The following is a 26,125-nucleotide window of genomic DNA, read 5'->3' on the forward strand; positions in this document are numbered from 1 at the left end:
AATAGGCCTCTGGGAAGAAATCTGACAGCCATGAGACACGGTACTACTTGTTGGCGACGTGATGTCATCACAGATATTCGTCTGTTGACACGCGAGAACGTGTAAGTCGTTGTAGCATGACGTAACATGTCAATGGAGGCGTTAGTGAGTAAGTCGTTACATGATATGTAACAATGATTAAATAGGACATGACATGTGTAGTTATCAAACAATGATCGCCTTTCCTGACAGTGTGGACGGTGTTGGTGGTGATGGCCGCGGGCTGTGAGGAGCGGTGTACGTCGTTGTTCCAGCAACGTCTAGCGGACGCAGCACAGGGCGGCAACGCTTCATCCTCCCTACACAGGAGTTGCGAGTACGTCTCATCTTTTCTTGTAATATTCGATTGTTATTTAACGCCGCGCTCCAGGTATTTGGCGTCTTACACAATCATGTCTGGACCAGACAAACCATTGATCGACAGCATTGTATCATGTACAAATTATATGAACTTATGCTTATTTTGACACGAAACATATCCCCCCCCCCCCCCCCAACTCGTCAACAAAGAACAAAGACGAGTTACAAATGTCCGAGTGGGTGCATAATGCAAAGTAGCGAATGAAATTGTCCCTCTACAATCTGGTTCTTAAGCAGTTTTTATTTGTGTCTGTCAGTATGGCAGTTATGGTCAACAGACTGGAAATACCATATATTTAACGCAATTGTTATGTAATCATTTCTTTTATTTCACAAATCCGTTGTGATTGTTGTTGTTGTTGCTGCTACTGTTGATTTTAACTCAGCTGTCAATGATCCTCTTCCAGGGCTATCAAACTGCACCTCCAGTGCCTGGGTGAGGTCCGGCCGAACTGCAACGCAAAACAGATACAGATGGTCAACAACACCATACTCTCCATGCAGGCCAACTACGACAGGTCCTGTACCGAGGGTAAGGTACTATAATCACTCTTTTTAACGACGTTATGAGAGCAGCTGTTTTTACCGATGATGATGGAAAACGACTGTGTGTTGTTTTGTCGCTATATACATTCAAAAAAAAGACTGGTTAGTACAGAACTGCCATTTGCTATACCAGAAGTTTAATAATCAAATCTGGCACACATTACGGTACCATCCGATATGCCGTGGCAACTCTGTAAATATGTTTGTTGTGCCAGAAAATAACAGCGTCCTCAGTGTCTAGGAAACGATTTCACGAAATTAACTTAAGTTTCTTCTCAAAATTGAATTCTGAGTTTGACAATTTGAAAAAGCTGAGTTTTATCACAACTGCAGTTCTAAAATAAGAAACCCCAAACAATGACCGGGAAATGCATTATTTTGCATCCACACAAGCTTCAGTAAAAACTGAAACATATGATATACTTAGACTTAAGTTTGCTACGAGGAAGAGGGTCATTGTAGAACTGTAGAAACGTGTGCTTAGTTCCGATATACATATATGTGTGGTGTTTTCCAGGAAGTGCTGGGACTGACGTTGCCAACTGTGGAACACGCTACATGGTCTGTAACGAAAAGTTCAATACCACCTTCTTCCCCGCGCTCAATGCGTATGATCTAACTGGAGCATGCGGGTGAGTGGAACAACACTAACTACCCAATGGTAACAGATTTTTTAGGGGCTTGTGGTATATATTAATATCATATTGTTGCGTCCATCTACGTCTTATTCATAATATTGTTGCAAATGCATGGTTCACGTATTTTTACACGATATGAATATTGTTAGTGAGAATAGTCAAGACTTGCACAAACTGTCAATCAGTAATACCAGTCAAGATCCGGGTTTTCAGCAACCCATGCTTGTCGTAAGAGGCGACTAAGGGGATCATGTGAACGTCAGGTTGACATGGCTGACACATGTCATCGTGTCCCAATTGCTTAGGTTGATATTTATGCTGTTGATCACTGGATTGTTTGGTCCAGACTCGTTTATTTACAAACGGCCGCCATATATACAGCTGGGAGTGTCTGAGAGTGGCGTTAAACAACAAACATACAGACAGATTAAAATAGCATTTTAATAGATTAAATAGATTTATGAATGACATTTGGCAGAGCGAAGCGAATCTGACTGTTATGTTACATGCTTGCACCACTCACCAGCTCTCTGAACAACTACACTGAGTGTGTGGAGTCGCTCCTGACGACCCCTGACTGCTCCCAGTATGCGGGATACGCAGTCAACACCATCAACGGCATCAGGTCCCGCTACTCCTCTACGTGCGAGGGAGGTGAGTAATTAGAGTTATCTCCCTTACAGACAGGCCAATGTCAAAGTGCATGACAGAAAGAGCTGTTTCCGTTGAGACACACAAGAGTCTACCAAGTCTTAAGGTGACTTCCTTAGGAAGACACTATTCTTATTTGAGTTAGTCTATGCCATGATATGTTTCGTAATATATGCCATTCTTACGACTGTTTTTTTTAAAATGAAGCTGGGGAAATCCCTCTGCAAGGTGCCTGAGTGGGTTTACATCTGATATATTATATGGGGCAAATAGTATTACATTCTTTGGTAAAATGAATAAGTTCACTTTTCGCCCATCATAGACGAATGATAGATATTCCATATTTCAGTTACATATTTTGACATTTTTAAGTTTGAAAGGTCGGAGTACCCTTCTTAGAATTTCTGTGTTTAACACGACTCTTCATGCCACATCTCTGACTCTTGGCCCCTCGGCTGTAGTACTTTGGAGTATCGTTCCTCTTGCGTAATCAAATGCGTAATGAATAAAATTATGAACTCGCAGACACGGCAGCAACTGGAGCCAACATGGCACGCTGTCTTAATGGAACCATGGAGTGCTTCACAACCTTCAACAGGACGTTCTTCCCATCTGTCCGGAAGTCAGACATGATGCTCATGTGCAGGTCAGGTCAAGTAAATACTTCCGGTCGTGCTGTAGTGTATCCGTAACAGACGCCAGTGCGTGAATGTTTCATGGCTTGCACCTAAACTATATCACCAGTGGCATCATATTCTGGATTGAGATATTTTTGGGGGAACATGTGAGTGAAGTGGGTCAGCTATTTTGAACATTATTCCCGTTATACTATAACGTGTCAACTCCAAAACAAAGAAATCTTGGAGATATCAGACCTTATATATGGTAGATATGGTGCAAACAGGCTTAGAATTATTCGAACACACAATCCTAGGTTCCTGGCGTCTCCAAAAGATGCAACTGCTCAGCGAATTGCTGTACCCTGAACGTCTGGGTCACTTGTGTCATTTTTGGTGAACTAGTTATTTCTTCCTTCCACCACCGTTAGTAGTCTCTCATATCTTTTCGAGGCCCGTTACGCCTAAAGTCCAGGTTCAAAGCCTGTCAAATGCAAAATGTAAAATATGTTGAGCCCTCGGTGACAACGCCGAAATATTGCTTTAGAGGAGTAAACCCATATTTCGTCATCCATTCTACCTTGCTGTCGTATGATGTTTAATACAATCTGTGATTCGACCATTTTGAAGATGTACTGTGTTTATGTAGTTCTGTGTCCAACTACTCCAAATGCATCAACGCCCTGGCTGCTGACCCGTCCTGCCGTCAATACACAGCCCAGGCTGTCTCAAGCATACAGGTGCTCGAACAACAACACCGGGTGGCGTGCGGAGAGGGTAGGTAACTCTCGCAAGGGCCATAAATCTAGTTATCAAGCAAAGCACATATTCGAGATATTGTACATAACAACTTTCTTGAATATCAGAAAGTCTCACGAGGTACATTATCACAAAAGAGAATTTTTTTTAATCTGATGTCATTGTCAATTTGAAAACCAACAAACTATACGATTCCGCAACCAGAGCATTTATATATCCTATCTTCGAGAATTGTACAACTTGCAAAGTTGACAGACTTCCACTTCAAAATGATGTCCGACAGATAATATCATACCGACTTGCCAACGTAATGTTATAGTTGGATCTCTTACATGTAATAGTTGGTGAAAGAACCGGTAGGACGAAAAGATAGCATGGCACTAAGGCCCAGCATACCGGACACGAGAACTATGTACCTTGTGTGACACAGAAACATCATTCCATGAATGGCGCTTCTGATGTGGAAAATGGCAACTGATTATTTAATATAGTATAATTCCCAACTACAGTATGGAGTGAGGGAGTGAGGGAGTTTGGTTTTACGCCGCTTTTAGCAACATTCCAGCGATATCACGGCGGAGGACACCAGAAAATGGGCCTCACACATTGTATCCATGTGGGAAATTGAACCCGGGTCTCCGGCGTGACGAGCGAACGCTTTAACCACTAGGCTACCCCACTGCCCCCTACAGTATGGAGCAAAGAGACTCAGTAGCTGCAACGTATAATACAAATTACAAAGACACGTTCTGAGAGGCTAAGGGTGCCGCGGGCATTCAACATACATATAGACGCTATAGAATATTGCGTAATCATCTCATATTTTTATGACAAATGGGACTTCTGGGAAACTGACATATAGCCTTACGGGCAAATAGAAGTGCATTCGGTTCAAGTTTCTTCATTTGTCACATGTGGCATTTTAAAACTTCTCTACTTTTTATTAGTTGTTCAGTTTTGTCTTGCATTTCATTATGTAATATGCATCCTATTTATTGAAAAGGTTCTTAATGGAAAACAAGTCCTGCATGTCGGTTATTTACAGGTTGAATGTGGTTTGGCCTTGTTTCGGTAGGGATAAACTAATGCGCCCGTTTACTGCGAAAAGAAACGTTTTATCGATTTCAGAAGACTAAGTACATGACCACTATTCGCACAGTAGTCAGAACATGATTTATGGTGTAAAAGGAAACCTAACTAGTTCATTTTTTTTTAACATGCCATAGTTATGTTATAAATATTTTATCGCACACATCATTCTATATATTTGGTGATTTTGCGGCGGTGTTAATGCAATAGAAATCGTTTGTATGTAGTTTGAGAGCATGGCAGTGTCGACATAAGATAAAAGTGACATGGGAAAGGGATTCAGTCACGTCCGGAATATAAAATCGCCCTAAACGAGACATCGAGTTAGAGTGACTTTGAGGTCAAGAGAGAGCGAGTTATATAAGGTTGATAAGACAGTTACAAGAACTACATGTGACGTGATATACAGTGCACCCCGGACATACCCATTTTTTGCCCGAACGGATGTCCTGCCTATATAATACCGTGGTCAAAATGCCATGAGACGATGTAATGCCATTTGCCAATGTTTTTCACACACTTCCCGACACTGCCTGTATTGACCAAGATACAGTTGTTAGGAGCTTAACTTTATTGTGACGTCATTACGTTTAGATGGCGGGACGAAAGCCACTGAATGTTTGAGAAGCTTCAGGGAATGTTATCAACACTTCAATGAAACCTTCAACCCAGCTGTCAAGACCATGAACATTGAGAAACTCTGCCAGTAAGTATGTTTACACACCGCAGATTGGTATTCTGGTGGGTGTCATTTTTTAAGTGGCAGCATGTTTTTGTGTGAAAGGAAGTTGGAAACGACGGCATTTTAAAATATTTTGCTGAAGAAAAGAAATACTAATTACCACTCCATCCCCCACCCTTCTCTCTCTCTCTCCCTCCTTCTCTCTCTCTCTCTCTCTCTCTCTCTCTCTCTCTCTCTCTCTCAAGTATCCCTAGATCAGTTTACGCTGCATCTTGTGAAATGTAATTTTAACTTCTCTTCTGAAGGTCTATGGACGATTACAAGGCATGTTCGGTTGGAATACCCGACGAATGTGACAAGTACCTGGGCCAGTCGGTTGACGGTCTTGACAGGATGCAGGCACAGTACTCACAGTACTGCACCCCAGGTAGGCAATACTCACAGTACTGCACCCCAGGTACGCAATACCCACAGGACTGCATCCCAGATAGGCAATACTCACAGTGCTGCACCTAAGTAGGCAGTACTCGCCGTACTGCATCCCAGATAGGCAATTCTCACAGTACTGCACCCCAAGTAGGCATTACTCACAGTACTGCACCCCAGGTACGCAATACCCACAGGACTGGATCCCAGATAGGCAATACTCACAGTGCTGCACCTAAGTAGGCAGTACTCACAGTACTGCACCCCAGGCAGGCAATACTCACAGTACTGCACCCCAGGTAGGCAATACTCACAGTACTGAACCCCAGGAAGGCAATACTCACAGTACTGACCCCAGGTAGGCAATACTCACAGTACTGAACCCCAGGTAGGCAATACTCGCAGTGCTGCACCCCAGGTAGGCAATACTCACAGTACTGAACCCCAGGAAGGCAATACTCATAGTACTGACCCCAGGTAGGCAATACTCACAGTACTGAACCCCAGGTAGGCAATACTCGCAGTGCTGCACCCCAGGTAGGCAATACTCACAGTACTGAACCCCAGGTAGGCAATACTCGCAGTATTGCACCCATGTAAGCTGACCATACCCTCTTTACTACACCCCAGGTATATTCTCAGTTGAGCACCCCAGGTAGGCTGGCTGTTGGCAGTGAACTTCATTAAAGGATGGATGTGGGTATCTGCTGAAGGTCCTACCCAAAACCTTACTCCTAACCCCAACCCTCACAGTCTTTCTTCATTCCCTAGTGGATTATGTTACAACGTGTAAAAACTGTTTTTATATTCCGCATGTATTTTCAGAGAACAAGAAGATATTTGGCTGCGCCCCCTTGTCCATGTGTAACCGCAATCTCATCGGCAACCTCACCGTCAGCGGGGCTGAGACTGGCATGCTCTGCATGTACGTATGTCTTGTTCCTCCAGCTCCTCCAGCTCCTCCAGTTCTTCCACGCACACCTTCGGGAAGCACATACTAAATTGACATCAGCCATGCAGAATTGCTATGATTTCATTTTATTCTGAATATAGTTTAATGTTGTGGCTAAGATGTCCTTACGTTACTTTGGGTGTCAGCGAATATTGGCCTCTGTATTCGTGAAGCTTCAGAGATCACCAACCCTCTGGCAAGTATATCTACGCCATCACGTTAATGTATGCGGTCGCGTCATGAAGTGACATTGTTCGTACGTGATCCTGTTGCCATGACGCTGTTTGTGGCACGCCGTTAGCATGTGACGTTGTAATTAAGCGACACTGTCAGCATATGATTCTGTCATACAGTAACGCTGTCTCTATATAGACCTGTTATCCTGTGACACTGATGGTCTGTGGCACTGTTTGGTTACAACATGGCGGTGACGCTATGTGCAACTGTGTGTGACTCTTCAATCTGTAGAGCTGTTCTGTGAAAGTGATGGCCTGTGGCACTGCTGGGTTACAACATGGCGGTGACGTTATGTGCAACTGTGTATGACTTTTCAATCTGTAGAGCTGTTATCATCCAGTGACCACATTTGCCAATTGTTTACAGTGCCGTTTGTATGTAAAACTGTGCTCCTGTATCCTGTTTAAATTCGTTTGCAAGACGCTTGTCGTATGTATTGTTGTTACGCTGTGTCGGAATGTGTTTTGAAGGATCCTGACGCATCATTAGACAGGATGACAATCATAATAAGTAGTTCTGAGTCTCATTACCTACACGAAGCCCATTGATGACTTTGTTGAAGCATATTACTATTCCTTACCATCAGGGTGCTGGAGACATACTTTCCCTGTGTGGACGAGGCGGTCAAGCAGTGCCACCTGTCTGGGGACGGGGTCTCGGCCATCTCTTTCCGTGACCTTGGCCTCCTCTCTTCCAGATATTGCCGGTCAGGTAAGATATCGCGTTGCAATACCTTTACCTGACGTACTGCCTTAATGTACAAAGTAGATATCTATGGGCTATGACAATTCTAAATCCACACCAAATCGAGTTTAGGCAGTGGCTGTACTCTAGCGTGTGTGTGAGTGAAAGTCATTGGTCATTCAGACGCTAAAAATATATACCCAATGAAACCCAATGCAAGTCTAGAATATGCGTGACAAGTATAGATAACCACAGTTTCTGTAAATGAAGAAGATCTCATGCCTCCTTTCTATGTTAATTGACATGTCTGTAACTGGCTTTTATGTCAATAGCAGTATTTGTTTTGGTATAGAGCATGTTCGTTTCAGAGACGAGACGACTTTTATTAAGTTGCAGATGCTTAAAGTCACAGTATAAAATGCATAAACCTCGAAATAATAAAATGATAGTAGAAGTAAATTTTCCTAAATTCGAATATGAGTTTCCAAAGTTCTGCAGTATGTTAGATGGTCTGTTGTAGCTCTAGAATTGCTTTGTGAACGGATCTGATTAAAAGGCGATGCAATAAACACTCGGACACATTCATGTAAAATCCCAGTACTTTTAAACACGTCAGATCTGTTCTGATGATGTTCTGTAAGGCCTGCCAGTATGAATAATGTACTGTAAGCCCTACCAGTATGAATGATGTTCTGTCAGGCCAACCAGTATGAATGTTGGTGTACGTTCCTGTATTGCAGTGCTAGCGAACCCCGCCATCAAGAGCTGTATGAACTTCATGCAGTGTCACGCCGCCCTGGACCTCACAAACATGAGTCCCAGTATGATGGTGGAGGGGACCTACTGGTGCCAGTGAGTTGAACAGATACCTCGATAACCTGTAAAGAATATAGAGAGAAAGCTATATACCTAGATACTATACAGAAAGCACCCCTTTAAATACCTCCTGCCTGAATGATCCCCCATTTTAACCCTTAGAAGCATATCTGGGTCATGATTGGTCGTCATGATTGTATGACAAGGGGATCCTCCTGTATAGAACCTGGCCCAGGTGTAAGCTGCTTTACACGAGGGACGGCGTAGTCCGTCTCTTCAGAGGATCAGGAGGCTAAAGGGGGTATGAGGAGGAGAGTACTGTCATACAGTCATATGGGCATTACATTCGGTGTAAGACACGCAAAAGACATTTTAAATGCTCATGTTCACCACTAGATTAAACATTAGACTTGTACAGAGAGTTTTCTATGAAAATTAGTTTGATCTAGAAAATTAGATGATTAAAATCAAAAATGTCATCTGTTTTTTTCTGTATAGTATAGTGACGAGATGGATAGGTACATACATGAATGGCCAGATAGCTGGAGATGTGAACCCTTGTAATGAATGTGGTCATGCAGTAAGATACAAGTTATTCAATAATGTTTCACTCTTGGACATTGAACATGGACACAGTGTAAGCGATAACATAAGCGGCAGAATGCCGCCTAACACACATGTGGTTTGTTGTTGACCAGCTACATGGAGTCGTCGCTCATGTGCAGCTCTCAGCTCATCAGCGCCGGCCAGTGTAACGTCCAGAACAGGAACGACATGATCAACAACATCCAGCGTCTACGGCAGATGCAACAGACGACATGTACAATAAGTAGGCGGGGCAGCTCATGTTCAAACTTTTTTATATGATGTTTTTTTAACCATCAGATTTTGTATTCTTAGTGAAAATGTTCCTTCCATATTTCTTCCCTGACAATCAAGCTGGTTTCGAGTTCAATTTCCGTGTCTTGATAACAGAACAATGGGTGCTGTCAATCTACAGTTAATGGACTGAGAAAATAAAACAAACTATAGTGACCTGATTTCTGATGGTGTGCATTTTGTAATTGGCCATGGGAATTATTTTTGTCTCTTATTCTGAAGTGCATGGCAACATTGTATATGTAACTGCGCCGATTGACAGCTGAATGATGGATCGAGGAATACATGGTTCAGAGCAATGGATCTTTTCCATTTTTTGTCCTTTTGTTTCTTTATCTCTAGGGTTTCATGTCTGTTAGTTGACAGTCGTACATGACTAATGTAATATATATTTTATGTAGATATAGGTAATTCACTGTCGTTATCCTTTCCGAGTAACCTGACTACATTCATAGACCCTTAAGACTAAATATTCATCATACATCCAAAATGAAACCAGTTATATCTTCATGGTTTGCAAATATTACGTTACCGCTCTTTGTCTAATCTGCGAAACACATCCTCTCGCAGCGACACCCGCACCGACAACACCAACGACTACCGTTACATCAACAACAGTAGAGCTGAAGGAAGGTAAGTCTGCCCTTCACGTGTGTACAAGTGTATCTACTGTGTCTGCTAATACATCAATCACCAGTAGGGCCACATGTTTGAGTGATGGGTGAGGAGGCAAACAATAGTAAATAACATGCTTGACTGTGTTCATGGTTTTATGTGCTCCCCTGTATACTTGGCATCAACAATGAACTTGGCTGCGATTCAACTTGGGACTGTTGCGAGTGCTGTGAGCATCTCGTTTATCCTGTGTACACCAGAATAAGCACAAACCAACGCATAAATGGACGGAATTCATGATATCGTTTCGAATAGATGAGACTATTGTATTGTGTCTGTATGAGGCTATTTTAGAATTTATATAATATGAACAAGACATAAACACACACTCAACTCGCGTATGTGTCTCTCTATCTTTGTGTGCGTGTGTGTGTGTATGTGTTGCGTGCGTGCCTGCGTGCGAGTGTGTGTGTGTGTGTGTGTGTGCAACTTTGAGCTAATTTGTTCTTTCGCTAAAAGGTGCAGGTGGTCGTAATCATATAAATGGTTTAGATAGTCAGGCACCAATCACAATGCAGTATTTTTTAGCTGGGCCTCCTTTCACAGAGCACAAAGGTGCTCGTAAAACACTAATGTAACTTAGTACAACATTAAAGAATAGGCGTCAAGGTTAACCTTAGTGAAGGTTGCATCGTGAAAGAAGCTCCAGGACAAGATATCACTGTTCACTACCATGCGTAACACATTTCAATATTCTGTATCTAGATATAAAGGAGACCGAGGAGGACAAGCAGACGGACAAAGACACAGGGAATGGAGGTAAGCTAACACTTCTCTACTTGGTATTTGCATGACCCTTTGTAGCCGTCCTTGATAACGACCTTCATGAATCATTGTGAAGCCTTCCTCTCCTGACACACCATCACTTTGAGGGTGTTAATATGGTCTGCACTCGTTACTCCACCTCTGGTGACCACGCCGGGGTTTTGCTTGACGTAAAAAGGCGTCAAACTAGGTTCACTCACTCACTGTTATGTCATTTTTCTCTGAAAACATTTCCCTAAACACTTGGCATCATGCCTACACGGGTCTTTTTTACATCTCAAACAGAAACACGAGTCTCATGAACCAGCAGATAAACGGACCTTCTTTTCAGCAGATCCGAATTTTATCGTGTGAATGTGAAAAGAGGCACTTCAAACAACAATGGTTACACGAAATTCCAAACCCTTGTTTTAAACTTTAACAAAGTCATGTTTCTCTTCCATTGCATGGCGAGGTTTAGGCAACGTGAGCTGAACTAAGACGTCACAGACTGCCCCTGTTGATGAGGTCATAGAATGATTCACAATGCATCTGGTTTACTGGTTAACATGTTATGTATTCTCTGCTCTTATTCAGTGCATTTTGTAGCGCACAATGTGATTGATATAATATCAAGTCCGTATCTGACCGCCAAACTGTTCTTGCGGCCAAGTCTTGTTGTGTAGTACTTCTTTAAGTGTCACTTTTACTTACGTGAATGCGTGTAAGTTAACCATACACATGTTCTTGTATTCAATATGTATTTTCAGGTTCCACATTGAGTTTGAACTTTGTGGCCTTGGCCCCCATCTTCGCGGCGACCATATACCACCGTCATTAGGGAAAAGGCTATCTGTTCGATTACGTCAATTTGGAGGATGAACACAACAAACTGCCATCCAGTAATACCAGTCTCAGCGACATGTACAGACGTCAGCTGTTTGTATGTGCTGGGAGCTAGTGGAGAATTATTTGATACTTACTTAAACATTGTCTTTATTATCAGTCATAACTCTCTATCGTTAAAATATTTTTAACGTTTAATCTGATTTGTAGAACTGTTTTCAAATTCTCCAAATATTCATATTTAAATTGCATTTTGTGTAATATTTCCATGAGTATTTTAATGGCGCAATATTATTATGATATGTGCACCTACCTGTGCTCGGGGTGTATGCACGATGCGGTTGTAGCTCATGATGAACTTTAGACCAAAACAAACAACGTTTTGTCCAAATGACGACTTGCCACTTACAACTGATTTTGGAAAATAATTAACTCTATTTAGTTATTTTAAACTATTAAAGATTGTCGTTATACTCATGAACACACACAAACTCTTCACAGTGCCGACAGGTGGCGCTCGTGCCTCGATGACGGCACCTTTCGTTGCCAGAGCCGAGAACCCTGTAAGCTTCATATATAGACTCTTCGCAACCGTTTCACGAAGCAATATTAGTATTATGACTGTCCAACACCATTCTATATAGATCTACGGCAGTCATTCACCTACTTTTGCTTTGTGAAACCAGCCCTTTACTTTTATGACTGACATGTTTGTAAATAGAATACATTTTGTGTATGTTTTCTGTGTAATTGACACTTTGAAATGAAGTGGAAATGACACTGGGACGACAACTTACAACTTGTGCGTGTTACTGCTGCTGTAACCTGTTATTATATACGTATATATATATATTGTGTGTGTACATAAAAGATATATCTGTCAGTGCGGATACGTATGTATAAACGTGTAACCTGCCACGATCTACTTAAACAAACACGATAAAAAGATTAGGTTAGAGTGTTAATCGTGTACTGTCAAACTCAGTTGTGTTGTCGTTGAAGAGACCTGCGAAAAGTATTCGAGTTATCCGAGATTCGATACCATCGAATAATGCATAAAGACCACGAAGGAGCCAATCAGTTGCACGGAATCAGCCGTAAGTTCGACACATCAAACGTGTTTGCATGTACATTTATGTAGAGATGTATGTTGCTTGTGAAATTGATTTTTTGAGTGGTGTATAGATTTAGTCTTGGTTTAAGAAGAAAAGGATTTGGTTTTCAAAACAAACGTTTAGCGTAGTTAAGAGATAATATAGACTTCTACAACCTGAAATGTTCACTATATATACTAAGCGCCAAAAGAAACGTTACTTTCCTTCCTTCATGACGGAAGTACCTATCTTCAGCTATCGTTGTGATGCCTGGAGATCTACCTCTTGGTCTGTCTACGGTGACCCAAGTCTCACTTTAGCGCTGAATAAGTCTTATAACCGTGATACGGTGGCATCCGATTGTAACGACAACAGCATTGTACGTGAACCCATCTGCACCATCTCAATGGCTCTTACTCACTTCAGCTGTTAATAGTGGTACATTTCTCGTACTTGTGTATCATATCATGCATTCGAGACTCTCTTCATACCATATAGAATCATACTACACGTGAAATAGATTCAAACTTTAACATTGCTACATTTGATCGATTGATATAGCTTTGTGTAAACCTGAAAATGGAAAATGTGAACAAAGATAATGTCAGATGTTCTTAAACGCTTTTTCACAATAATAAGTACACGCTTTATATGTTTTCACTGATGCAAATCAGTAGAATTTGTATTAACAGAATGAAGTCAAGGAATGATACTTTTACTATTTTACACACTGTACAACAGTTATATCCTGTTTTAATGGTTGAATTATAGCGACTTTAAATGGTTTATCTTTGTCTCAAAGCAGAATATTACTAAAACCTTTTTGGATGGCATATAATTACTGCTATTGCATTATTTCGGCAAGGTCGAAAATAGGACAATGTTATTTTTCTGAAAAAGATGCGTGTCACCTAAATGTGAATACATTTGATCAATTGTTTTCTTGAGTTACATAAAGCTGTGTTGTTCAGCCTTTTTTGTAAACTAATGCCTTCCAACATATCTTTGAGAGTATGTCAGTACTTGATAAAGGCAGGAGGGTAACAGCATAGATAAGGATGTTTTCAAGTTACTCTCACTGAGACGCATTGCACGTGCTATCGTCTAGTGGTATCATGCTGGTCATGTAGCAGCATTAATGTGGGGAGAGTGTTGTCCATCGCCATGTATATATCTGAAGATACAAGTCTAGGAAACTATAACAGAATAGAATAGTGCTAACAGAATCTGGAGTGTTTCATGAAAATGACTTTTTGATTGGAATATATTTTCCGTGACATGTTTTGTCTTAATGTTTGTTCAATCAACTTTTTTTGTACGATTATGTCATTGGATATGTATTATTGCATATTTTTTGGGAAAAAGTCATTAAATTTTCGGACTTAATTTGTTGCCATATCAAAACACGTTGTAGTAGTATTTAATAGTAATTTGGCTCATGAATTGTACACCGTACTTACTTTCACTGCAAAATGTTGGGAAACTTAGATTGAATAATATTTGCTCTGCAATTGTATACTAGTGCATCATCATTTGGAATAGTTTACAGGAAACGACATTTTGAATATTAGAATACACTTGGTTACGATGACAACGCGTGTTTCCATGTGTTTGATCAACCACATTTTGCTCTATTACTGTATGTCATTTTACTCTTTCTCTGAAATGCATTGAGGTAACGACAGTTGAAATGTAATACAATTGTTGACTATGATAACATATACTATCTTACAATTTGGCAAACGAACTTATTCCCTGTCATTGTCTTGTCATAGCCTGCACCTCTGGACCTTAGTTTTGGGAAACGACATTATGTTGTGAATATGTTACTATGACAACACATATTTTCAGAGTGTTTTATAAATTAAATTTTGGTCTATGAGTATGTGTCGTCGGTTATATTTAACAACATATTTGAAACACATTGCCACGATGTGTTATTGGTACCATGTCAAGACCATATTTGCAACACAACGTCTACATACTGCTCCATATCAACACCATATTTGCAACACAACGTCTACATGCTGATACCATATCAACACCATATTTGCAACACAACGTCTACATGCTGATACCATATCAACACCAGTTATATCCTGTTTTAATGGTTGAATTATAGCGACTTTAAATGGTTTATCTTTGTCTCAAAGCAGAATATTACTAAAACCTTTTTGGATGGCATATAATTACTGCTATTGCATTATTTCGGCAAGGTCGAAAATAGGACAATGTTATTTTTCTGAAAAAGATGCGTGTCACCTAAATGTGAATACATTTGATCAATTGTTTTCTTGAGTTACATAAAGCTGTGTTGTTCAGCCTTTTTTGTAAACTAATGCCTTCCAACATATCTTTGAGAGTATGTCAGTACTTGATAAAGGCAGGAGGGTAACAGCATAGATAAGGATGTTTTCAAGTTACTCTCACTGAGACGCATTGCACGTGCTATCGTCTAGTGGTATCATGCTGGTCATGTAGCAGCATTAATGTGGGGAGAGTGTTGTCCATCGCCATGTATATATCTGAAGATACAAGTCTAGGAAACTATAACAGAATAGAATAGTGCTAACAGAATCTGGAGTGTTTCATGAAAATGACTTTTTGATTGGAATATATTTTCCGTGACATGTTTTGTCTTAATGTTTGTTCAATCAACTTTTTTTGTACGATTATGTCATTGGATATGTATTATTGCATATTTTTTGGGAAAAAGTCATTAAATTTTCGGACTTAATTTGTTGCCATATCAAAACACGTTGTAGTAGTATTTAATAATAATTTGGCTCATGAATTGTACACCGTACTTACTTTCACTGCAAAATGTTGGGAAACTTAGATTGAATAATATTTGCTCTGCAATTGTATACTAGTGCATCATCATTTGGAATAGTTTACAGGAAACGACATTTTGAATATTAGAATACACTTGGTTACGATGACAACGCGTGTTTCCATGTGTTTGATCAACCACATTTTGCTCTATTACTGTATGTCATTTTACTCTTTCTCTGAAATGCATTGAGGTAACGACAGTTGAAATGTAATACAATTGTTGACTATGATAACATATACTATCTTACAATTTGGCAAACGAACTTATTCCCTGTCATTGTCTTGTCATAGCCTGCACCTCTGGACCTTAGTTTTGGGAAACGACATTATGTTGTGAATATGTTACTATGACAACACATATTTTCAGAGTGTTTTATAAATTAAATTTTGGTCTATGAGTATGTGTCGTCGGTTATATTTAACAACATATTTGAAACACATTGCCACGATGTGTTATTGGTACCATGTCAAGACCATATTTGCAACACAACGTCTACATACTGCTCCATATCAACACCATATTTGCAACACAACGTCTACATGCTGATACCATATCAACACCATATTTGCAACACAACGTCTACATGCTGATACCATATCAACACCATATTTGCAACACAACGTCTACATGCTGATACCATATCAACACCATATTTGCAACACAACGTCTACATGCTGATACCATATCAACACCATATTTGCAACACAACGTCTACATGCTGATACCATATCAACACCATATTATACTCGGGGTGTCTGCTATACCATATCAAGACCACAGGACAAATGTCCACGAGCTGTGAGTGTTATGTGAGTGATTACACGACTTTGGTACTATAATGTGCACACCATCACAATACTGAAAACACAACGATCGACACCGTCTTCATGCCAAGCCCTTTCGTCGAACACTGAGAAGAATGTATCAGCAAGTGAATGAAGCACAAGGAAAATATACTCAACACCCACAAGAGTTTTTCTGTGACGGCATCGAGCTTTTGTTTTACGAGTCAAGTTGATGTTGTGTCAACCTTAATGGTATACACCCTCGTAATTACATCTTCAGAACTGGAGACTTTCTAACATACTTTTGACTGGGCTACTCCCATGCATGTAAGGGGTGAATACATTTTTCTGCCAGCGAGCGATGAGAACTGAAGGGCGAATACACTTAATGTCAAAAAGGCATTGAGGACAGCTAAGAATAGGTACATTGCAGACTCTCTCTGAAATGACGTGGTACAAGTTCTACCAGTCTGAATATGATGCTATCTGTCGGTGGGTTAAATGAATGGTTTTATCTGTATGAAGCGCTAGGACAATCTACGCTAAATCCCACAGGTTTTCCATGGGTGAATCAGCTACAAAGAATCTCTTTTTCTGGCAATCACCTCCAACGTTGCTGATGCTATCTATGACTGGTAAATGCAATTTTAAAATGATTACTAGCCATCTCTGATTCGGCCAATCACTTCCAACAAGGCTGATGTCGTCTACTGGCGCCATGCAATGCGCTTCTCTAGCCATCTCTTCTCTAGCCATCTCTTCTCTAGCCATCTATGCGATGGGCGTCTTCAGTAACCCATGCTGGTCGTAAAAGGCGACTTACGGGGTCAGGTTCTGACTTGATTGACACATATCATTGTATGCGTAGATTGATGCTCATGCTGCTGATCACTCGATTATTTACAGACTTTCGCCATATAGCTGAATTAAACAACAAGCCAACGAAACAACTATGTGACGGAGGAATAGACTACAGACAGGGTTGCCAGCGATCCGCGATTCCAGCGATTACACTTCCCACAAGACGGCTTATTGCCCGTCTTCCAGGGGATAATATACTCTTCGGTGTGCAGTAAGCAGCCTGTATGACCGGCAAATATGCTTTGTAATGGCGTGATATCCATCAATGTGACGGCAAAAATCTACAGGTTGTCTGCAAGCCATATGTCTGACGGTCGAATACACCTTTAAATACCCTGTAATCCATCAATATAACTGGAGAATACAGCACTTAATTAGCTTTCGGCCACCCATGTGGCAGGCGACATCTGAGTATGATATTTTTCCCAGTTTACAATATGATATTTTTCCCAGTTTACAATATGGTATTTTTCCCAGTTTACAAAATGATATTTACACAGACTAGTCAAACTACCTTTCTCAATGTATTGTGCATGAATGGGAGTGCGTAGTTTGCACTGGAATAGTTTAAGCCAGAAAATATTGTTTTAGACTGCGGTCAGTAAAATTTCATACTCCCCATGGGTATTTGCCATGTTTTACATTGGAAAGCAGTTCAGTTGTAATATTTAGAAAGACGTTTTTGGTAGACGATTCCTTTTTGTTTCATCCACGTGTTTCTTAGGTTCTGATACAATAATCTTGTTTAGGTGACTTTGGTGAAAGATCCTTCCCGTCAGTCTGTACATGTAACTTGCGTTTTCTGGTTGTTATTTTCCCCAGGATAACACACCAAAATCGATATCAGCAGTGCATGGTCACAATCGGTATCACTGAGCCCTCAATATATGTTTCTAAAGAAATTACCACAGTCTGAAAGAATCTTCATAACAAGACGCACTATCTTTCCTCTTCTTTGTACGTAAATTTCCCAGATTCTTCTTGTGGCACACGAACAATGCCAGGAGTTGTAGAACAGCTGTGGGAACGCTTGTGATCCTTACGATCTAATCAAGTGTGACTGGTCCTAGGAAACAATAGCGAATGCTATGCTAAGTGTGGTTTATGGGAACTAGACTGGTCACGGACTGCACTTGGTGCCGGCAATTTAACGGGACCGATGACCTCTGTAATAATCGTATGTAATTAAAATAATCCTGCTAAATGCACGGGAAGTTTGACCCGCACTAGCAGAGCGTGACCAAGTTCCACTTTGACAAACCATTGTTTTGTCAACAGGACAAGCGCAAATTTGCTTGATAACGGTGTTAGGAGCTACACCAAAACCCAAAAGTCGCACCTATTGCAATACATAAGTACGTTGTCTATCCATAAAAGGTATTCTTTTCCACCATACCAGCTTCTTAAAGTCATTGTTTTGTGTATGTATCGTTTAAATTGGGATAGATTATCCCATGGGATGAGACGTCACTATGAAGAAGATTCTATTCTCAACAATACGTGAAGTGCATTCATCTGTCCTGCTACCGCTGGAATTATATCTAAATGGTGTGGATGGGAATAGACTGAACGGAAGTCATACAGGCATTATCAGAAAATGTTTAATAACGTAGTCATTTATACGTATGTTTGTACCTAGATCTCTTAACCTGCATTTTCTTTCTTCACACATGTGAGTGAGTGAGTGAGTGACGTATTCAAACAGTATTTAAGTTAACTGTTAAGTCTGTGATAATGATTTTTAACATGTATATAAATGCAAAACATCCTATCCAATTCTAGAATACGTGGCAAATATAGAAAATGAAGAAAGTCTCAAGGCTCCTTTTCTTCACATTTCATTATTTTTCACTATGAGCTAGTCCCAGAGACTAGTTGTTAGTCTATGTTACCCAACTGAAATACTCTTTCAAGAAGTCAATCACTCTTTATCAAAAGGGATAAGAATATATATAACCGTTGTTGTCATTCCAAATACAGAAATTTTGTTAATCGATTTAGCTCCGTGCGTTTCTTTTTTTGAGACACTACATATTTCAGTCTATTCATAACCCAGTACTAAGGCCCGAAGCGTCGTAGATAGGATGAAGCACTGGATCCAGGTTAGAGCTAGGGAATCAGTGAAATCGGGACCAGTGGCATGCGTCCAATACAAAACCCCGTCCCTGACAGTTACGGTGTCGACATATGTGAAGCAATGCACCAGTCAGTGCCCATGAATGTTTCAAGCAACACCTTGTGTGAGTTCCGTTAGAACTGTATTCAAAGCAAGATATACTGCTCACAAAAAAGTAGGAGATAAAGTTTAACAGCTCGGCAAAAACACAGGAATGTAGATTTCTCCAAGTACGTTAGGTATGTTTGCACACTGAACACCAGGTGTCCTTAGAGCAGAAAACAGTTGACCAAAGCACCAGGTGGTGGGTATGAAAAATGACACACGAACAAATAGTGAGTCAAGGTTCGCTTTGGCCTTCAGTGGTGGTTGGCATCGTGTCTGACGATGCCTTTGTGAATTATGCCATGATTCCACATGATCGCTACGAAGAGGGTCTGTTATAGAGTGGGGTGGGATCACAGGACAAATCTCCACATCTGCCAAGGTAGAGTCACTGGGGTCTACTACCGTGACCAGATCATCACGTCCTGCCGTTTTCACGTCGCAATAGACAGGGATTCATTTTCCAGGATGATAACGCCAAGGCTTACCGTGCTCGCATTGTGCTTGACCAGCTCCTGCGGCACCAAATCCAAACTCTTTCATGGCCAGCGTGTCCCCGACCTTTCTGCTATTAAGCACGACCAGTGCAAGGGCGGCACCCTCCATGTCAGGACTTGGAGTGGCACTCCAAGATGAATGCCAGTAGATTCTTCATGTTGGTTATGAGACGTCGGTGCCGTGCTTGTTTGGCAACTAACTGTGAGCCAACTTATTGGCTTATATAGTCTTATATAGTCTGGTGTCCGTGGAAGGATGTGACTGGCAAGATCTGACCTTTGAGGGCACAAATTGATATCGTTTTAAGTTGATTTCATTCATTCATTCAATCATTTTTGCATTACAGAGTGTCTAATGGATGTTTAGATGCAATGGTCATGTTCGGTCATTAAGTTGAAAGTGTTGTGCTGAAACAGGTACAGATCACTGCATTGTGTGGTCCAGATAAACACTTGCCTGTTCTTGAAAACTGTGTGAATGAAGGTTCTACTAGAGGACCAGGACAGGTCACACTTGGCTGACAACTCGCGTCAGGAGAAACATGGTCTTGAGGAAATGTAAGGTTAGTCTTCTGTGTTGTAAAGTATTTTATTAAGAATAAACATGATATGGTCTAGAGGAAATGTAAGGTTAGACTTATGTGTTGCAAAGTATTTTATTAAGAATAAACATGACAAAAATATTTCGGTTGGTTGACGGTATTTTAAATATAGACTATGGAATGTTTGAGATAAAATACTTTCCAATTTGATGCTGTATTTCTGTAAACCAATTTGTATTGTATTGTGATGTATTTTTGTAATACAGTTTGGCAAAGCATTTATAATGATACTATTGTGTTTAGATGTCCTGAGTAGGCGTCTGAGGAGCATCAGACAATTAATTCAGCCCATAGCTGGTAATTATGTGTATTTTAGTTTGTTATATCTGTCATGCTATTTTCCAGTAATTATAATAACTATAACTGGCCACGCGTGTATTCATGTAATTTCCTATAATGTTCTTTAAATGGTTAATTGTATTAATTTCATGTATGGTGTAAACATTTAGTTGTATTTAAATGTAATGTTACAGGATGAATCTCTTCCTTGTGTGGAAATTATTCAGCCGTAAAAATAAAGAACTCTGTCCCAAAGCTGGCCCTCCTGTCACATGTGGGACTAGCCCAGTTACACATGTTCCAATAAACGGTCCACCTGACATAGAATTGAATTAACATAGTACACATCTATCGATCGACCATTCACTTCAGTCGTGAAGTACGTCCGTGAAGTCTATGAACGAAGGTGTCCTAAAGTCACATTCATGCACTCAAGGCACTTGAACAGAGTAAGAGCTCTCTTCTGTTATACAGGTCTGTTCTACTAATTAGACGCGTGGCATTTATAATATAACAATGACAATTCTGAAACGGTTGACACGAGCTGTGAGAGCTCGGGTGATTTCCTGAACTATATTTAACTTCTTTAACAACGTGTTAAAACCTCGAAGATAGTGTTGTATGACATGCACTGGCCAGTGAAACGCCCCCATATAGTTGGAGTGCACATTGATTTACACAGCGTGAGAGACACTGGTTAATATATTCATGACATGTTGCTGAAACGTGTTTTCGATATTTGTGCTAACACTCAGTGTTCACCGAGTCGGTTTCAACCATTTACGTTTAATAGTTCTGATATTGTTTAAAAGGAAAATATGATAACTGCATGAACAGGTATGAGACATTTATGCACTGATATTCGTTCATGTGTAATCAATAACAATTTTGTCTGATGCCTACTATGTTCGTTTCTTTGTACGCTTCTTTGTACATATGGCTAGTGGTTCAGATATCCGAAAATTCGCCTATCCGGACAATTTCAATAAAACCACAAGTGTTAGGATAAACGGGGCACGACTGTATACCAAACATGACATTTAAGAATTTCTATTGCTTATCAGGTCTCCTTAGGCAAGAATCGTTGTTTGAGGTATCCCTGTATTCACCCAGCCGCTAAAGTATACCCGGTGAACCTGTCTGAGTTGGATACTTAAAGGGATGCTGGGACAGAGTGGTGAAGCGTGTATTTACAGTATATGATAATAGTTCCATTACATACTCACACAAACATGTACATTGTATACTCGTGTTCACTCATTTATTCACACATTAAACAATCACATTAAAAAACGCAAGTAGTTTTTATAACATTACATTTTGAACAATTTTCATACATTACATACATTAATTTTAGCACCTTAAAATTAAATTCAGTAATTGGAGAACTTGTTTTACACTATGTACTAGCGAATGTATCTAGCTCGCACCTGCCACCGGCTACAACAACAACCACCATGATAATTATCTTCATCAGCATGATGACATCTTTGATAGGCATTCTAGAAGATGAGTAGATGAAGAATGATGACTGTGATTTATGGATATACAACTTCTTTTATTCAGTGAGTGCGACTTCTGGCTTCCCATCAGTTTGTGTACATCAACCCCATTAATTGTATAAACAACTCATTTTCTTCTCATTCATTGTAACAACAATTCATGCATATATTCACTCCATAAACTTATTCCCCTGTACCATTTGCACGACAACGACATTAGTATCTATGTCAAAACTTCGCACTCAGTGAATAAGAGAAGTTGTATATCCACAACTCAAAGTCCTCATTCTTCATCAGCATGATGCACAAACAACCAGCTACAACAGCAACCGTCAAAATTATCCTCATCAGCGTGATGCACAAACAGCCAGCTACAACAACAACAGCCGCCATCATAATTATCTTCATCAGCGTGATGCACAAACAACCAGCTACAACAACAGCCACCATCATAATTATCTTCATCAGCGTGATGCACAAACCACCAGCTACAACAACAACAACAGCCATCATAATAATCTTCATCAGCGTGATGCACAAACAGCCAGGCACAACAACAACAGCCGCCATCATTATCTTCATCAGCGTGATGCACAAACAACCAGCTACAACAACAACAACAGCCGCCATCATAATTATCTTCATCAGCGTGATGCACAAACAACCAGCTACAACAACAACAACCGCCATCATAATTATCTTCATCAGCGTGATGCACAAACAACCAGCTACAACAACAACAACAACAACAACAGCCGCCATCATAATTATCTTCATCAGCGTGATGCACAAACAGCCAGGCACAACAACAACAACAGCCGCCATCATTATCTTCATCAGCGTGATGCACAAACAACCAGCTACAACAACAACAACAGCCGCCATCATAATTATCTTCATCAGCGTGATGCACAAACAACCAGCTACAACAACAACAGCCGCCATCATAATTATCTTCATCAGCGTGATGCACAAACAACCAGCTACAACAACAACAACAGCCGCCATCATAATTATCTTCATCAGCGTGATGCACAAACAACCAGCTACAACAACAACAACAACAACAACAACAGCCATCATAATTATCTTCATCAGCGTGATGCACAAACAGCCAGGCACAACAACAACAGCCGCCATCATTATCTTCATCAGCGTGATGCACAAACAACCAGCTACAACAACAACAACAGCCGCCATCATAATTATCTTCATCAGCGTGATGCACAAACAACCAGCTACAACAACAACAGCCTCCATCATAATTATCTTCATCAGCGTGATGCACAAACAACCAGCTACAACAACAACAACAACAACAACAGCCTCCATCATAATTATCTTCATCAGCGTGATGCACAAACAACCAGCTACAACAACAACAACAACAACAACAGCCGCCATCATAATTATCTTCATCAGCGTGATGCACAAACAACCAGCTACAACAACAACAACAACAGCCGCCATCATAATTATCTTCATCAGCGTGATGCACAAACAACCAGCTACAACAACAACAACAACAACAACAACAGCCGCCATCATAATTATCTTCATCAGCGTGATGCACAAACAGCCAGCTACAACAACAACAACAACAACCACCATCATTATTATCTTCATCAGCGTGATGCACAAAGAGTAAGTCTTATATCCCGACCTGCTGCATTTTCATAATTTCTTTTTCTTTCTTAACTAACTATTAAAATCCTTGACTTTGGAAAGTGGCATGTTTCATGTGGTGTTCAGGTTATAAAAAAAAATCACCCGTAAATTACTACCCTTTAAGGAATCGTGTGTAATAAACGATATAACTTGTATAAAGCCACATGAAATAAATCTTTGTGTTTCAAAAACCTAAAAGCGCCTGATTTTTTTCTTCTGAATAAAATTTCATTGCGATGTATCACATAAAATGTATTCATTTGTTATATTTCATGCATGTGGTTTCACCTTAGACAATTGAGTTTGTTCAAAATTGATTCTTCATCCAGCAGAAAACGGGTAACTGGTGGAATACGACATGTAACTATAACCTTCTAGCGTGTAACAGGCAGCGTGGATTAGTCAGGGTAATAATTGTTTGCACCTTGAGCATGTTGTTGGTGTGGATTTAGCACAATATTATTTCTTGTTTTACCACGACAGAATCAGTTTTCAAAGAAAACTACTTTCGTACGATTCATTATGTAACAAAATGTAACATGACCAAAATGGCAATTAAGTGTGTAAACTGGTTGAATACAGACTCTCTAAATGTTTGTCAGGATGTTCTTTGACGAGAAACATAACCCATATACCTGATATATATTGACCCGTGTCTACAGTGGACCCAGGTGAATATACTGTCGCTAACGAGACAATGATGAATAGTTGTCTTCAATCAAAACAGTTCCGTGTTTAATAATGACACTCCAGCTAGACTCACCCACTGAACGGAATCGATTTTCAGAGTTAAGGAGAGAAAGGATTTTGATTGACGAAGCCCGCGAGGTATTAATTCTTTTGACAACTAGGAACCATCTCGCCGATGGTTGACAGCTGACCAATACAGAGCAATCAAGCAGCGATGTCTCGGGTCAGAGTTCACAATGACGCACTTCCTGTGCTCTCCTGTCAGAAAAGGTCGGAAATTCCTCAAGAACACCAGAGGATATGGCTTCCGATTGGCTGCGGATTGGGTTTCACTGGATGTATCATAACAGACAGTAGAAAGACAGGGAAGGGGAATAATTCATTGACTTAGTGATATATGAGGCTACGGAATGTCGGGGGCCTAAGTGCATGACCGGTTATGACAGAATGGTCATCAGTGACCGCCAGACGACGCTGATCGCATACCTCTGTCATAACTAATACCAGATGGAATTTTTGAGGGAGTGTCGATTCCAAGCGATTTTCTGCCAGATTTTGAAGAAGGCTTGTGTAACTGTATAACGATATGCCACGTTTAATGTATGTCGTTTAAGACTGTTGTGACCAGTATGGTAGACTGCCTCACAGTCCCTGAACGACATTATTTTCCCTGACTCTATAGCCAAACCTGCAATGCTAAAAATGAAGCAAGCCTCACATCTCATTTTTTTTCAATTTAAATGGTTTATTTGTTGCTATCAAAATTATAATTGGAGTCAACTTTGTGTGCAGACTCTTTCCGTGTTGTTACAGCCACTAGTGTACAGTACACAACCTTGTGCACTTAAAAGAATCCACAAATCCGTTGGTAGATGACCAGATGGTGGCCACATGAATACGTGCAAACACCTAGCTGCGGGTACAGCAATGTACAGTAAATTTGGACAATAAATGTGTCCACCCAGCTGTGAATTGGGTTCCTCGTTAAGATGAAAGAGCCACAATAAACTCCTGCCTAGTGGCAGCGAGAGTTGTATACTCCCCAGGGAGTTGAGATTGATGATACAATGTGAGATACAATTGAGATTGACATCAAATAATCGAGGGAAACAAATATCAGCGCCTTGAGCAAGCACTATCTTGCTGGATATGTGCGCTATGTGAATATCCTATCCCTTTCTATCCTATAATTATATCCATAGACTAATCCTTAATCTCACCAGTATGGCAGTCGTTGTCTGTACGCAGAAACGGACCCTATATGCAGAAGCCTGCTCAGTCAAGTATGAGCTAGTCCTTTCTACATTAGCACGTTTTCTTGAACTTGAACTTCTTGAACTGTCCTACTGTTGCACTAGGTGTATATGTTTGTGTTGTGTAAGAAACGAATATTTCGTGATCCATAATACCATTCAAACAGTTGAACGGCGGCAACTACAAACACTTTCGG

The 26,125-nt window shown here is 40.4% G+C and overlaps 2 protein-coding genes across 4 annotated transcripts in view; both read left to right on the forward strand.

The window, feature by feature from the left end:
• LOC137261519 (uncharacterized) overlaps positions 1–15,967 on the forward strand; it is a 32,123-nt gene extending 16,156 nt beyond the window's left edge. For all 3 annotated transcript variants that reach the window (XM_067799277.1, XM_067799279.1, XM_067799278.1), the window contains exons 3-17: positions 232–355; positions 807–931; positions 1,463–1,577; positions 2,110–2,237; positions 2,760–2,880; positions 3,501–3,628; positions 5,294–5,405; positions 5,687–5,808; positions 6,633–6,732; positions 7,583–7,707; positions 8,421–8,532; positions 9,195–9,325; positions 9,946–10,008; positions 10,756–10,809; positions 11,565–15,967. In XM_067799277.1, the coding sequence (XP_067655378.1) occupies positions 232–355; positions 807–931; positions 1,463–1,577; positions 2,110–2,237; positions 2,760–2,880; positions 3,501–3,628; positions 5,294–5,405; positions 5,687–5,808; positions 6,633–6,732; positions 7,583–7,707; positions 8,421–8,532; positions 9,195–9,325; positions 9,946–10,008; positions 10,756–10,809; positions 11,565–11,635 (1,631 nt within the window). In that variant the 3' untranslated portion in view covers positions 11,636–15,967. The remainder of the gene's footprint in view (positions 1–231; positions 356–806; positions 932–1,462; positions 1,578–2,109; positions 2,238–2,759; positions 2,881–3,500; positions 3,629–5,293; positions 5,406–5,686; positions 5,809–6,632; positions 6,733–7,582; positions 7,708–8,420; positions 8,533–9,194; positions 9,326–9,945; positions 10,009–10,755; positions 10,810–11,564) is intronic.
• Positions 15,968–22,615: 6,648 nt separating this feature from the next.
• Positions 22,616–23,965, forward strand: LOC137260690 (uncharacterized). The gene has a single exon (XM_067798282.1). The coding sequence runs from the start codon at positions 22,616–22,618 to the stop codon at positions 23,963–23,965; it is 1,350 nt and encodes a 449-aa protein (XP_067654383.1).
• Positions 23,966–26,125: the final 2,160 nt, after the last annotated feature.

The sequence above is a fragment of the Haliotis asinina genome, chromosome 14 (assembly GCF_037392515.1).
Source record: "Haliotis asinina isolate JCU_RB_2024 chromosome 14, JCU_Hal_asi_v2, whole genome shotgun sequence".
Taxonomy (NCBI): domain Eukaryota; kingdom Metazoa; phylum Mollusca; class Gastropoda; order Lepetellida; family Haliotidae; genus Haliotis; species Haliotis asinina.